We start from the raw sequence: 14,438 nt of genomic DNA, 5'->3' as shown, positions 1-14,438 counted from the left end.
ACTTTTGGTGCGTTAATTGTTTTTTTTTTAAGTTTTGTTGCTGATGAACCTTAATACAAATGTAACTGAACATGTGATTTCAATATATTATCTCTATTACTTGAGGATTTCATTGGAGATAAGAAATCTTGTTGTATGGAAGAAGATATTGATTCAATTCCAACCATGATCTGATAATGAATGTTATTCTTATTGTAGATGAGTACTAAAAGTTCATTATCTAGCCAAAGAACCATGTTGCCATTGGAGAGCAAGAACAAATCCATATGAAGAAATGGAAAATGTTATCTACGAAATATAAAGATCATATCTAATATCACCTTTTGGGCCGTCAGAATAGCTATGAACAATTTTGTCTTCCATTATAGTTGGTGATTTCTTTGGTCGTTTAAGAACTACTCTCTTAATTCCAGGATGAAGATTTAAAGCCCACTCAACCATAGATTTCTCATAATTAGCAGAATCTATAACTGTAAAGTCTGGATTATGTATTTCTTCAAAATCTATTAGAGTCATTATTTGTCTCAAAACTTGTAAATCATATTTTGGGAGGGCTGTACCAGTATGAGTAAACATTGGATCAATATAAATGACATCAGGCAACGCTGTTTCTTTGAATGATTCACTTGTTAATAATCTGGAATCTGTTTCTGTAAATAAGTGTAGAATATTTTTACAATAACCCTCTTCCTTTGCTCTACTGATTGAACTCCTCAACATTAGAGACATGAGTGGATGTCTTTCGCATGAAATCAAGTTGAATCCTAACTGAGATAAAATGTTGGTATCCTTTCCTAAACCTGTGGTTGCATCCAACACTGTCACTTGTTCAGCTTTTCTATTCTTTACACTACAAGCTTTAAACAAGGCACTAGATTTTGAAATTCCTCGATTGGCCAAATTATTAGAATTCTCATTCATAAAATCAATGCTCAAGGGTTTGTTCAACTTGGATTTTTCAATAATTCCATTCTGAATTTTTTGTAAATCAAACATTGGAACAATTGATAAAAGAGGTGTCATTTTTACATCATCACCCGATTCAACATTTAAAATAAATAATGGTGATGCATTATCATCCACTTGATTTCCATATTTTAATTGATACTTGTCTACAAATTTGGGAAATAATTCATTCCTCACAAATGCATTAAAAGTATTACCAACAACACCTTCCGATAATCCTGATGATGCTGCTCCGATAAAACCCTGATGATGTTTTGATGTGAAGCGAACAAAAAGTGCTTGCCTTACACTTTGCTTCATTTTTTTCAACTTTTTAACGGAAAATTTCCCGCCAAAGAATTTTAATGTTATTTTAAATTGAAAATGTCACATGTTAAATATTTTATGAAGAAGACTTTGAAAAAAACAACATCAACTTCATCACGATGATATTACGAGCTATCCTATTCTTCATTTTGTTTGTCATCCATGTCATCATTATTCATGCACACAGGCAAACTATTGTTGTGAGTGATTTGCATATAGGAGGACCTTGGTTTCAAACTAAACAGTCGAGACATAATTTAAAGCAATTCCTCTATGATTTGGCAAGAACGGAATCAAAGGTAAGAGGAGAGAATGGTCCTCCTCTTACTAATATTGTTATTAATGGTGATTTCTTTGAATTTTGGTTGGATAAAGTAGACGAAATGCCAATTAAAAATACAGAACTCTTTGTGAGTACGGAAAGATTCGGAGCAGATATTAAGAAAATCCTTCAAGCACTAAGAGCTGCCTCAGATTTCAATCAAGCAAGAGTAGTTCTTACTCAAGGAAATCACGATATGGAAATATCCAATTCTGATTTGGAAATGTTACGAAATGAATATGCATTTGATAGATTATTCTATAAGACTGAATATTCAGATACAGGTGTAAGATTTGAACATGGACACAAACGTGATTTCTTCAATGCACCACATCCAGATAATATTCGTCCACTAGGTAAGTCCTTCGAGACATCCTTGTAACAACAATTTCACATAACTTGATATAGGTTATTACATTGCCAGAGCTTCCATAACAAGTGGTGTAACATCAGCTCCAGGTGTATTGAAAAACTTTTGTTCACTCTTGGCCTATTTCATTGGAAACTTTGCAACTGGTACTTGGGGTGATGTTCTTCATGTTTCTGCCATTAAGAAGGCATTTGGAGATTATCCCTACAATAGTACAACTGTCTTTAAGGGAGGTTGTTTTTGGGGTAATTGTGATAATTGTGATGTTACAGTTGAGTTGGCCAATAGAAAATACTCATATTTGAGAACTAGATATACAGCTAATTATACAAGTGGTGAAGTGAATGATATGGTCAGAGCTAGTTGTGATGATTATTCACCAATTCTGACCAGAATAACCGATCCAAAACAAGATAAGATTGTGGTGATGGGTCATACGCATAAACCACTTTTAAAATTACTGGAAAGCAAATCAGGTGCTCAATTTTTACATGTCAATACAGGTGCATGGATTGATGGATCATCTTATGATTATGTGAAAATTTATTACAGATATGAAGAGTCAATTGGTGAAGAAGTTGCCTATCTAGTTGAAAGATACCAATACAATACAACCTCTCCACAACTAATTGAGTCAATTAACACAACCTTTCTCTACTCTGAAGAAAATCTTGCAAGAAAATCCTCAAGAAATATTGAAAATCAATTGGTAACTGTTCCGTCAGAGTGGACATGTCCACCCTCTCAATATTTAGATGGTAAATCATGTCATTGTGGATGTGGAGCATATGATCCAGATTGTGACAATGCTAAACTCTTTGAAATTAATAATTGTCCAAAGGTGAGAGGAAAGTTTGTGAGTGGATGTCATAATGTCACTGGCGTTTGTCAATACGAATACTCTGATGCACCAGATGAGTGGACTTGTGATAAATCTTTTTGGAATGCTAATGATGGATGTGATTGTCAATGTGGAAAAGTTATGGATCCAGATTGTAAGGGAATTAATATTTGTAATTGTAATTCGGCCTCACTTTCGTTTGTTTCGAATAATGTTTATTTAATTATTCTACTGATAGTTTCCATATCATATTTGCTTATTTAGGAAGAAATTTTGAACACCCTTACTAATCCATTAAAATTTGTATTTGACATGTTTCTAATACTTTCACTTGAGTTTCTTCAGTCAATTAACCCTTCTGTTTCAACATCTTCACTGCTGTGCTTGGGTTTCTCCAATCAACTGTCCATCACAATCACAAAAAAAAGTCATCAAACCAAATGTCATCCGTACAAGAACTTGAACGTAAAAGATTGGCAGCCATCTACGGAGGTGATGAGGAAGAAACAGATAACAATAACCCTTCCTCATCAGATGATGAAGAAGAGAAACCAACAACAAATGATAAATCACCTCAAGTGGTCGCCACAGCTGCAGCTGCCACTTCAACCACTTCACCTCTTGTCAATCGATCAGCAGCTAGAAAACAACTTTTTGGAGGAGCCATGAAAAATTTGAAGAAATCAATGAGTACATTTGCTGGTAAAGAAACTTCTTCTTCTTCTGAAGAGAAACCAGCTGCTACTAAATTTTCCACAGCCATTCGTGTGATGCGTTCGATAAAGGAAATGCACTCACGTGTATCAATTTTGGTTGATGATGTTGCAGAAAAGATGGATTTAGATAAAGCATTGGAAACTCCAGATATTATCTTGAATCAGGATGAATTATTTGAGGGTGCAGGTGAAAGTGCTGGTTTAACTATTTATCATCTTGTGAAAATGATTCCAATTCAAGTACCTGAAGAAGAACATGGAAAATTCAATTCATCTGATTGTTATATTTGTGTTTATGCTTTTGAAGCTCAAGATGATGAACATCGTTTAAAGAGGATTCACTATTGGATTGGTAAGAATGCCAATACTATGAAACAAGCTGTTTGTGCCTTCTTGGCTGATGAATTGGCAAAGAGAATTAAAGCTTCTCTCTATAGAGAAGAAGAAAGAGATGAATCTGAGGATTTCCTCGAATATTTTGATCATCACATTGAATATAGAGATATGAACACAACTGAAGAAACTTTGCTCAAAGTTACAAAACCTGCTTTCAAACCACGTTTAATGAAAGTTGATGCCGATCACAAACGTCGTTTACTTGTAAAGAGAGTTCCACTTTCACTCAAGGAAATTCAATCAGAATCATCCAATAAGGATGTTTTTATTATTGAAAATGAAGAAAATGTCTATGTTTGGATTGGAAGTGAAGCAAGTAAGCTTGAACAATTGAAAGGTGTCGATGTTGCTCGTAACATTATTCACGATGATAGAAAAGGAAAAGGTGAAGTTAAAATTATTTCACAAGGTCAAGAATCTGAATATCCTGATATTATTCAAACTTTCACTGAATATGGTATTGTTCATGAAAAGACTGATGCTTCACAAGATGCTGCAACCCTTTTCAGTGTTTCTGTTCTCTCAGTCGAAGATAAAAAGTATGATATTGCCAAAGTTGCTGCTGGTGAATTGAAACGTGACATGTTGGACGAAGAAAAGGTTTACTTGTTGGAAACAAAGAGTGAACTTTATATATGGTTTGGTAAGAAATCCAAATATGTTGATAGAAAGTGTGGTGAAGCTTTGGCTAAAACCATTCAAGAATCCACACCTGATATTTTTGAAACTCACAGTTGTTTCTCTGATTCTGAACCTGTTTTATTCAGAGAGAGATTCTTACTTGGTTTCTACTTGTATGATACCCCAGAAATTTATGAAAAGAAGAGAAGAGAATTGGCAACAATTTGTGATGATGAATTTGATAAGCAAGAAATTGATATCAAGGTTGAAGACTTTGATTATAAGGAAAAATTGGATTATGTTGATCCTGATGATGAAGGTACAGGTACTGTTCAAATTTGGAGAGTTGTCGATGCCAACTATGCTGAACCAGTTCCAGAAGAAGAATTGGGTAACTTTTACTCTGAAGATTGTTACTTGATTCTCTATGAATGGAATCGTTCTGATCAATTCGCTGATGAAGATGAAGAAGAGGAAGGAGAAGCCCCACCTGAAGAAGAAGTACCAGAAGATGATTACTATCCAGAACCTAAATATAAGGGATATGAATCTGATGATTCCGATTCATTGGAAGCTAGAATGAAACTCATTGATGGTATGGGTGTTAAGGTTTCTGAAGCTGAAGCACCTGTTGTTGTTCCAAAGAAAAAGTATGAAATTAAGAAGCAAGAAGAACCAGAAGAACAAGAAGAACAAGAGGAACAACTCATTGTTAAACCACTCAATATTAAGAAGAAGAAGATTTTCTATCTTCCAAGAAGAATTCTCTATTGTTGGGAAGGTTCTGAAAGTAAGCAAGTTGTCAGTGCTCGTATTTTGAAGAGAAACTTCCAAAACTTTGCCTCTGATCCAATCAATCCAGCTAAGATTGTTACTCAAAAGGAAGGTAAAGAAAACGATCACTTTATGAAGATCTTTGAACATATCATGACCATTCACAATGGTTCTATGTCTAATAAGCGTTCAGTTTCTGCCCTCTACAGAATCTATTGTAAGACTGTTAGAAATTCAAAGGCCATTCAAGTTGAAAAGAAGAGAACCAATTTGAATTCAAATGATGTCTATATCTTGTTGGGCTTGAGAACTGCCTATTTGTGGGTTGGTATTTACTCGAGTGGTAAGAAGAAGGAAATTGCCTTCAAACTTGCCCAATCTTTAATTGGAAACAGAGATGTCTCTGCCATTGATGAAGGTTTCGAACCAGAAGAATTCTGGGAATTGTTCCCTGAATCCGATAATCAATATGTTGATTATGTTACTGAAAGATTGAACTATCCAAGAGGTATAGTCATGGAATGTTCCATTATTCAAAATAATGAATTCAGATTAATGAGTGTTGGTGAAGTTGGTCAACAATTCTTACAACAAGATTTGAATAATTCACATCAAATCTTGATTGTCGACTATTCTGAGGTTATCTTTATTTGGTATCCATGTACTCCATCTACTGCCTTGAGACAACTAGTTCTCAAGGGTGTTGCCACACTTTTACAAGAAGATTTGAATGAAGAAATTGAAGAAGACGAAAAATCAAAACCACAAGAAGGTGAAGAACCAACCGAAGAAGAACTCGAAATTAACAACAAGACCATTCAATCTCTTAACAAGTATGAAGGTGAAGAAACAGCTCCTGAAATTCCACGATTCCCAAGATCAGTTGTAGTTTATGAAGTTGAACGAGGACTCGAACCAAAAGAATTCAAGAGTGGTTTCCCAGTTTGGAGAGCAGAGAAACACTACGTCGATCAACACGAAGACACTCTCAAGAAGGAAAAGGAAAGTGAAAGCAAATTAATTGCCAAATCATTGCCATTCCTTCAAATTATCAGAGAAAAGTATCCTTTCCTCATTACTAATGATGAATTTGTCAATGTGCACAATATGGTTCACATTGTAAAACTTGCACGTCTCTGTAACAATAATTACATGATGCTCATGAATAATTTGGAACAATTGGAAGAGGAATATAGAGAAGTCATTGATTTTGGTTCTCATTTCGAATCATTTGCCAGCGATTTATTCAAATTCATTGTCACCAACAAGATTCAATAAGTTTCAATTATGAGATTAGTGTAAAATTTAAAAAATAAACTTCCATTCAAAGTAATTAATTATAAAAGACAAATTCCAATTCAATTCAATAGGGTTGAACCTTATCGTTGATCCTCAATCAAAAACCAGCTAAAGATATTTTTATTGCATTATTACAAAAAAATGTTCAAATCTGGAAAGCTTTCGCTTCGAGTGCAATTCAACAGTTGTACAACCTCAACCACCAAACAATTATTTAATCATCACCATCATCAATTTGCTAATTATTCTACCTTCATCCGTCCTTCTCTTCTTCATGATGAAAGTGAGGAAATAAATCCGCTCCAAGCACACGAAATTATTGCCAATATTAAAAAACAATCCTTATTGATGAATAAGAGTAATAACAACAACAATAACAATAACACTAATACAAAATCATCAGTAAAATCGAGAGGAAAGAGCGCAACGTTTATTCCATCACGTATTAGACATCGTATTAGATCGGGTTCTTCCTTTCCAAACGCTTCTCTAGGCTTGTAATTTTTATCTTCATCAGTACACTAAATATTCGTTAATTGATGTTGATTAATAATTCATCATCACCAATTTAAAAAACGTTTTTATTAGTAACGAAGTAATAACTACATTCTAGGGTTTGTTGTTTGCTCTCTTCTTTCATCATCTCGCTACAGTGAATTATTTTTGTAAATAATTTCAAAATTGGTTAACTTTCCTTGTAAATAATAACAAAATAATAATAATTAATATTTATTAAATATCATTAAATTTTATTTAAATTATATTTGAAATATTAAACTCGTTCTAATTTGGAAAACCTTCTTTTTGTTTGGTCTGTTCATCATACCAGAAGCCTTTCATATAAAAAAATACATCAACACTTTTCGAGAGAAATCCTTTATTCACTCTTCTCAAAATTGCGTTGCACCAATTTACTTGTTGGAAAATATATTGAGAGAGTAGAGACAAAATGATAAAACGAATTAAAGAAGCATTCCGTAAATTTAAAGAGGATGATGATTATGAGGATGTGGATGATGTTCGAGAGGAGAAGGTTGAATTGAGTACATCAAAGACTAATGAAGATATTCATCACAATAGTAGTGGAGGAACAGGTCCTGTTCATTTGTCTTCTTATCCAACGTTTGTTCGTGATTTACCGAGATTAGTATCAAGAAAAACCAATCACTACAGAGTGAGAAGAAAAAATCAACACGTTATTAGGAGCAGTTTATTGAATCTGACATCAGTGTATCACCTTTTGATATCTTGGTATGTTTTAATGAAGAAACATTTGTGGAATTGTTAATTTATGATGAAATTCAATATATAGGTCTTGGTGGAAATTACTAATTTTAATAATTTTGTCTCATTTAATTCTCCATTTGGTATTTGCATTGGCATATTTTGTTGCTGGTAAAGATACTATTGGTGGATTGAATCCTGATTTTGATGAAGGAGATTATACAGCATATGCTTTTTTACAATGTTTTTTCTTTTCAGTTCAAACAATGTTTACAATTGGTTATGGAGGTCTCTATCCAAAATCCATCTATGCTAATGTTTTGGTTGTTTTACAATCATTTTTAGGACTTTTTACTTCGACAATTGTCGTTACATTGAGTGTCGCTAAATTTTCTAGACCTACTAAACTAAGGAAAAGAATTTTATTCAGCAAGAATGCTGTAATTAATCATATTGGATATTTTTCAAAACAAGATATATTTAATGATGTAAATCAAAGAGCTCAACAAGCAATAATACCACCACAACCGTTTAAGGAAACTCTGCCAATGTATTTGATTTTCAGATTTATTAACTCGAGAAAAACTCAATTTATTGCGACCAAACTGAGATTACTATTCATTGAATGGAAGAATGAAGATGAAAGACATGAGCATGAAAGGGTAAATACAAACCATGCTAAACGGATTATGGAACACCAAAACTTAGATCTTAAAAGATCTAATGTGGGAGTTGTTCAGCAGTTTGTTGAATTATCTTCAGGAATGAAACCCAAGATAGCTGACAGTAATGAAACAGTTGTAGAGGAAGCTGAATTATACAGAAATTCCGAAGATCAAGAAACTACAGCTTTAAGCACATTTTGGAGAAGAAAGAAGAGAGTTGGTACTTATCCTGTTGTTTCAGAACTCTACTTCCAAATCAATAACCAAGCAGGAAAGTCTATGGATATTGATTTATCAACTCCACTGTTGTGTTTACCGTACACTGTTGTACATTTTATTACCATTGAATCACCACTTTACCCTTACTTGGTAAATGGAAAATTGAAAACTAGTAAGAATACTGAAATTATTGCCTGCTTGGAAGCTGTTGATGAAGCTACGTCAGCAAATGTCCAAGCACGATTTTCTTACACTATGAATGATGTTTTACTAGATCATGAATTCACATCGTGTGTATTCAGAAATGATCAAGATGATTTGGAAATTGATTATGATTCACTGTCGTCTGTTAGACCTATTAAAAGCAATTAAAAAATATTAATTTATCAACCCAAGAGTTTATTCATACCTTGAATGCTGTCATTAAAATGTTACACGCTTTCCAGAAAAAGTGCAAATGTACAACATAATTAAGGGGAATGCATTATAGTTTGTGCAGATGGACCAGTTCGTTTCCAATCCAAAATAATATTGAATTATATTTAAAGAGAATGAAGGGATTTAATTAACAAGTAAATGCCTGACAAAGAGAAGGAACAAGTTCATTATTAGAAACTTTGTGAAAGAATTATCATCTACCATCCCCTAACATTTTTCCATATAGCAACCAAATTCAAATCTGTAGAATTATCCACAACATAATACTTGTCAAATAAAGCAGCGGCAAGGCAACTGTGATTAGGAATGATTGTAATCTTAGTGCCAACCTTAAATTTGTTAAAATCGATTGGTTTATCACCTGTCACAATGCCAATTTCTTGAGTGAGACCTGTTAGTTGTAATGATTCATCTTCCATTATCAGTCCATATGATGCGTTTCCTGATGATGAAACTCCAACATCCTTACTGAGAGACAATGCTCCACAGTCAATAGCTAATTGATTCTTACTTGGTCTAGTACTAATAACACTCGAAACTAAATATGCAGAACAATCGTCAACACTGCAACTTCCAATCTTTGTTTGCATATAATCAAAGAATACATAATTTCCAGGATGAAGCTCATTTACCAAACTATCACTAGTCTTCCATTCATCTCTTGAACCAATCGAACAAGTTGGTGTTGATCCCACAGCAACAGTCTTTGGTTTAATTCCGACACTAATGAGCTTTCTTGCAAAATCTGAGATAATTTTTGCTTCATCCCTTGCTACTACTTTAATTTCCTCAACCCCTTGGCATCCATATGAATGTCCAGCATGTGTGTAGAGTCCTGCAAATGAGAGATATGGAGAATTATGTATTCTCTTCACTAATTCAACAGATGCCTCACTATTTGGATCTACACCAATTCTATGTTGTCCAGAGTCAACTTGAACAAACAGTGAAAATTTAACCTTATTCAATTTAGCATAATCCTCAATTAAATCCAAGGAATCTTCATTATCAACCTCAATATGAAAAGCTTTGAGATTTTGTGTTAATTTTGCAACTTGTTCCAATTTACTTTTAGAAGAAATAGGTACAGCATAATGAATATCATTGAACATATCGGAACCATAAAATTCAGCCTCTGCCAATGTTGAAACAACAATCTTTCTCTCTAGCATATCTTTTGTTTGTAGCCTTGCTCCTTCCAATGTTTTGTGAGTTTTAACATGTGGTCTCAATGAAATCCCACAATCAGAAGCCTTCTTGATCATATTTTGACAATTTCTCTCAAATCTCTCCAAATCCACAACAAAACATGGAGTTTTCATATCCACTATCCATTCCTTTGAAAATTGTTTTGTCCAAGGTGGAGATTGAACAGATCTGTGATGATTACATCTAATTTGGTTATTATTATTATTACTATGAAGAATATAATTTAAAAGAACATTATTGTTAGAGGTTATTATTGATTGTTTGATCGTGGAAAATTTAATACGAAATTTCGTGTTGAGCATTTTCTTTTAAAATAATAAATAAGATGAGGATTTAAACAATTTTCCTCTCATCCCATCGTACTGAAAATTATCAACTATTCTTTGATATTGTTAATCTTCTATACTTACGTAATGGATTAACAAGTTTAATTCATTTGATGATGGTTGTATTTGACTTGGATCAAAAAATTTAAAGCTGGAAATGATGAATTAAAAATAGATTATCAATAGAAAACAATATAAAAAAATGTCTCGTGGATCATCATCAGGTTACGATCGTTTTATCACTGTCTTTTCTCCTGAAGGAAGACTTTATCAAGTTGAATATGCCTTTAAGGCCGTAAAGACACCTGGTATTACTACTATTGGTGTCCGTGGTAAAGACTCTTGTTGTATTGTTACTCAAAAGAAAGTTCCTGATAAACTCTTGAAAGCTGAATCCGTAACACATGTATTTAAAATCACTGATCGTATTGGATGTGTAATGACTGGTAGAATTGCTGATGCCAGAGTTAATGTTCAAAGAGCCAGATATGAAGCTGCTTCTTTCCATTTCAAATTCGGATATGAAATTCCAGTGTCTTACCTTGCCAAGAGAATGGCCGATAATGCTCAATTATTTACTCAATATGCTGGTATCAGACCACAAGGTGTTGTCATGATGTTAATTGGTGTTGACGAAGAAACAAAGGAACCACAATTGTATAAGATCGATCCTGCAGGTTATTATGCTGGATATTTTGCAACAAGTGCTGGACAAAAGGAAACTGAAGCTCAAAACTTTTTGGAAAAGAAGTTGAAGGATATCAAACAAAACGAAGATGGTAGTGAATGTGCCTTATCAACTCAAGAAACTGTTCAACTTACTGTCAGTAGTTTGCAAAGTGTTTTGAGTTCTGAACTCAAATCTGCTGATATTGAAGTTTGTATTGTTTCTGGAGAAGATCGTAAATTCAAAGTATTGTCATCTGAGGAAATTGACACTGTTTTGAATGCTCTCGCTGAAAGAGATTAAATCCACTTGTACACAACCTTCCTCATAAAACTCTTGTATTTATCTGATAATTCTATCACTTTTTTGAAATTCTTTACAATTACAAACAAATATTCTAATGAACAAAATAAGACCTCTTTCAACGTGACTATCATGGCCTTAATAATTGCATTTTCAAAAAGTTTGGTGCCCCTTTCACCGTAAAGCCAATGAACAAATAAAGAAGAATAATTATGGAAGGATTATTTCACTTTGGCTAAAAGACCCATAAACAAGGCCAACAACAAGAACTCACACTAAGCAACCAAAGCCACCTGTACAATCTAGAAACGATCCCAAAAAAACCAATCCAGTTCATCCACCACCTTCAAACCAAAACTACCAACCACGTTTTGAATCCATTCTACCTTCACTGGTGCCATTCACACTCTTGAACAATACGATAAATTCAAATCCCAATTTTAACAAAATCCAGATCTATCAACAACATCCACAAGTTAGTGCGAACAGATATTTTGTTAAACCGATTAAAAACTCCTCCAACTAGAAATCCACAACAGAAAAAAAAGAAGCTTTAATTCTCCTCTCCACTTCTAATTTTAGTGTGTTGGTTGCATCATCATTAACGATTGATCTTTTTTAACTCCTAGCCTAAGAGTTTTCAAAATCACAAGAAGAAGAACAACAACTAACCGAAAAATCACAACAAAGATGGGAAATTCATCATCAATAGTAACACTGTCAACCTCGGAGGAGATGAGACAATTTGTGGAGAAGGATGATGAACAATTAAAAAATCATGCAGTGGAGAATGGTAAATATAGAGAAGGAGACTTGTTCATATCGAGGAAGGGAATTGAAACATTATGGAGAAAATATGATGTTGATGGAGACAATTATTTGCAAGATGTTGAAATTAAACAATTTCTTCTCGATTTGATTAATGCAATTCATAATAGGAGTATTGAAGATTTGGAAAATCAGAAAAGATTGAGAAAGACGAGGGCAGGATCCATTGATCCTTCTCTTCAAAAAAGGTATCAGACAAGATTTCAAGAGATTTTCATGCTCACTGAATTGTATAAGAGTAAACTCCCAGAATTGATGAAAGATTTGGATGGTGATGGTGATGGTCTCGTTAGTGAGGAACAGTTTTTTAAATATTTGGAGAATTTTAATACTTATGTGTGGGTAAGTTTTGTGTTTTTTGTGCATTTTCATGATTTTGTAAATTCTTGAAATTTCCAATAATGAATTTTAAATGTTTAGAAGGAGTTATTTGCAGATAGTATTGAAAGTTTCAAGAATGAATTTCAATTTTCTTCATCACCTAATTCTCCCTCACTCTCATCCTCACCTAACACTCCCAATTTTATTAAACCAAGTCCTCGTTCGCCAACCAATTCAATTTCCTCATCACCAGTTGGGACACGGTCATTAGTTTCAGGGAATTCTATTTCACCCACTGAAATTTCACAGAAATCATCCTTTCCATCTATTCCTACTGAATATGATTCAGTGGGTGAAGTAATTCACAGAGAGGATTTTTATGAAATGCATTTACCAACGACTTGGAAAAAAGGAATGGCTCTTCCTAGTGGAGCTCCAATATTCACATCCCCACTCGATAATGGCAAACTCAAAGAAGATATACTGTGTACACAATTATTCACGAAAAATTCCTCTCTGGAAGAACAATTTAAAAGATTGGAGAGAGGAAGCACCAAGGTTTCAAATTTCAAAGTTTTACAATCCATGACAAGTATTACAAATGAGAGAAATATTCAACCAGAAAAACAGTGTGCATTTTGTACTTTACAATTTGATCAGTTATTACCAATCAACAAGACCAATACTGTAAAGATGACAATCTATCAAAAGATAGTTATCATCCAAGATGGAATGGGCTTGATGCATCAAATCAAATATACCACTAATATCAATCCTGAGGAAAGAAATGAACAAGTTTTTGACAAAATGATAAGAGAAGGACTTTACACAAGGTCTTTATTAGAAATAGATACAAAAGAAGTTAAACTTTCAAAAGAGTTATCAATGTCATTCCCATCCATTATGCACATGGAAGTCCAAGATGGATATGTATTTTTATTTCACCCTGTACAAATATTATCAAATAATTCAGAACGAGAAAATTTCAATGCCAAAATATTACTACCACTCAATTTTGAAGAACAAGTTAACACAGTTGTAAAGGAAATTTTACAATCACCAGAAGGTACCCTTGTTACATCAGAAGACATAGAAATTGGAAATTTGAAATATCCAGGAAAGAGATTATTTTTTACTTACAAGTTGGAGAATTTCAAAATTGGACAAATTTGCGTTTTTGTAAAGTCACCATCTTGTCATTATTATTTCAGCTATACTTCATCATTATCAATGATGAGTCAGAGCTTATTTTATCAATTAATTGATAATCTCACATTTATTAATGTAAACTCACTCCACATTAGGAAAGATCCTGTATCATTGTCTCAGACAGTATCAAGGAAACACAGCCCAACAATAAGTCAACGAAAACAAATGGCTTTACGAAGAGAAAAGTCACTTGTAACATCAACCTTAACTTCTCAAACAATTACCGCCAAATCTACCAACCCAAATATTCCTACCAAATCATCAGTATTTAACTAATAAAAATGAAATCTATTTTGATCTTGATCTTCTCTTTTACGTTTCTTTTCAAAATGGAATTTTGATGCTTGACTGCCAAGTAAAACATCCACCAAATTGTGGTAGTCAATAATGTAATACTTTTCACATTTTACACCAACAT

General features: G+C 33.4%; 7 protein-coding genes across 7 annotated transcripts; 5 read left to right on the top strand and 2 right to left on the bottom strand.

Moving 5' to 3' along the window:
* Positions 1–288: 288 nt before the first annotated feature.
* Positions 289–1,266, bottom strand: NAEGRDRAFT_65404 (uncharacterized protein; the record flags this gene model as incomplete). The annotated part of the gene is made up of 1 exon (XM_002679139.1): positions 289–1,266. One exon carries the CDS (start codon positions 1,264–1,266, stop codon positions 289–291), a length of 978 nt encoding a protein of 325 aa, XP_002679185.1.
* A 125-nt stretch (positions 1,267–1,391) lies between these two features.
* NAEGRDRAFT_57510 (villin) lies at positions 1,392–6,657 on the top strand (the record flags this gene model as incomplete). Its single annotated transcript, XM_002679271.1, has 3 exons — positions 1,392–1,950; positions 2,003–2,805; positions 3,234–6,657. The coding sequence occupies 3 exons, from the start codon at positions 1,392–1,394 to the stop codon at positions 6,588–6,590; spliced, it is 4,719 nt and encodes a 1,572-aa protein (XP_002679317.1). The 3' UTR covers positions 6,591–6,657.
* Positions 6,658–6,752: 95 nt separating this feature from the next.
* On the top strand, positions 6,753–7,112 carry NAEGRDRAFT_65401 (uncharacterized protein; the record flags this gene model as incomplete). Its single annotated transcript, XM_002679270.1, has 1 exon — positions 6,753–7,112. The coding sequence occupies one exon, from the start codon at positions 6,753–6,755 to the stop codon at positions 7,110–7,112; it is 360 nt and encodes a 119-aa protein (XP_002679316.1).
* A 448-nt stretch (positions 7,113–7,560) lies between these two features.
* Positions 7,561–9,091, top strand: NAEGRDRAFT_47671 (uncharacterized protein; the record flags this gene model as incomplete). Its single annotated transcript, XM_002679269.1, has 2 exons — positions 7,561–7,705; positions 8,094–9,091. 2 exons carry the CDS (start codon positions 7,561–7,563, stop codon positions 9,089–9,091), a joined length of 1,143 nt encoding a protein of 380 aa, XP_002679315.1.
* Positions 9,092–9,354: 263 nt separating this feature from the next.
* NAEGRDRAFT_32191 (uncharacterized protein) lies at positions 9,355–10,668 on the bottom strand (the record flags this gene model as incomplete). Its single annotated transcript, XM_002679138.1, has 1 exon — positions 9,355–10,668. The coding sequence occupies one exon, from the start codon at positions 10,666–10,668 to the stop codon at positions 9,355–9,357; it is 1,314 nt and encodes a 437-aa protein (XP_002679184.1).
* Positions 10,669–10,890: 222 nt separating this feature from the next.
* On the top strand, positions 10,891–11,710 carry NAEGRDRAFT_56080 (uncharacterized protein). The gene has a single exon (XM_002679268.1). The coding sequence runs from the start codon at positions 10,895–10,897 to the stop codon at positions 11,660–11,662; it is 768 nt and encodes a 255-aa protein (XP_002679314.1). The 5' UTR covers positions 10,891–10,894; the 3' UTR covers positions 11,663–11,710.
* Positions 11,711–12,223: 513 nt separating this feature from the next.
* NAEGRDRAFT_79059 (uncharacterized protein) lies at positions 12,224–14,315 on the top strand. Its single transcript, XM_002679267.1, has 2 exons — positions 12,224–12,832; positions 12,911–14,315. Exons 1-2 carry the CDS (start codon positions 12,353–12,355, stop codon positions 14,294–14,296), a joined length of 1,866 nt encoding a protein of 621 aa, XP_002679313.1. The 5' UTR covers positions 12,224–12,352; the 3' UTR covers positions 14,297–14,315.
* The last annotated feature ends 123 nt before the right edge of the window (positions 14,316–14,438 follow it).

Source organism: Naegleria gruberi (assembly GCF_000004985.1).
Source record: "Naegleria gruberi genomic scaffold NAEGRscaffold_14, whole genome shotgun sequence".
NCBI classification, from domain to species: domain Eukaryota; phylum Heterolobosea; class Eutetramitea; order Acrasida; family Naegleriidae; genus Naegleria; species Naegleria gruberi.
This window is presented reverse-complemented; position numbering and strand designations above follow the sequence as displayed.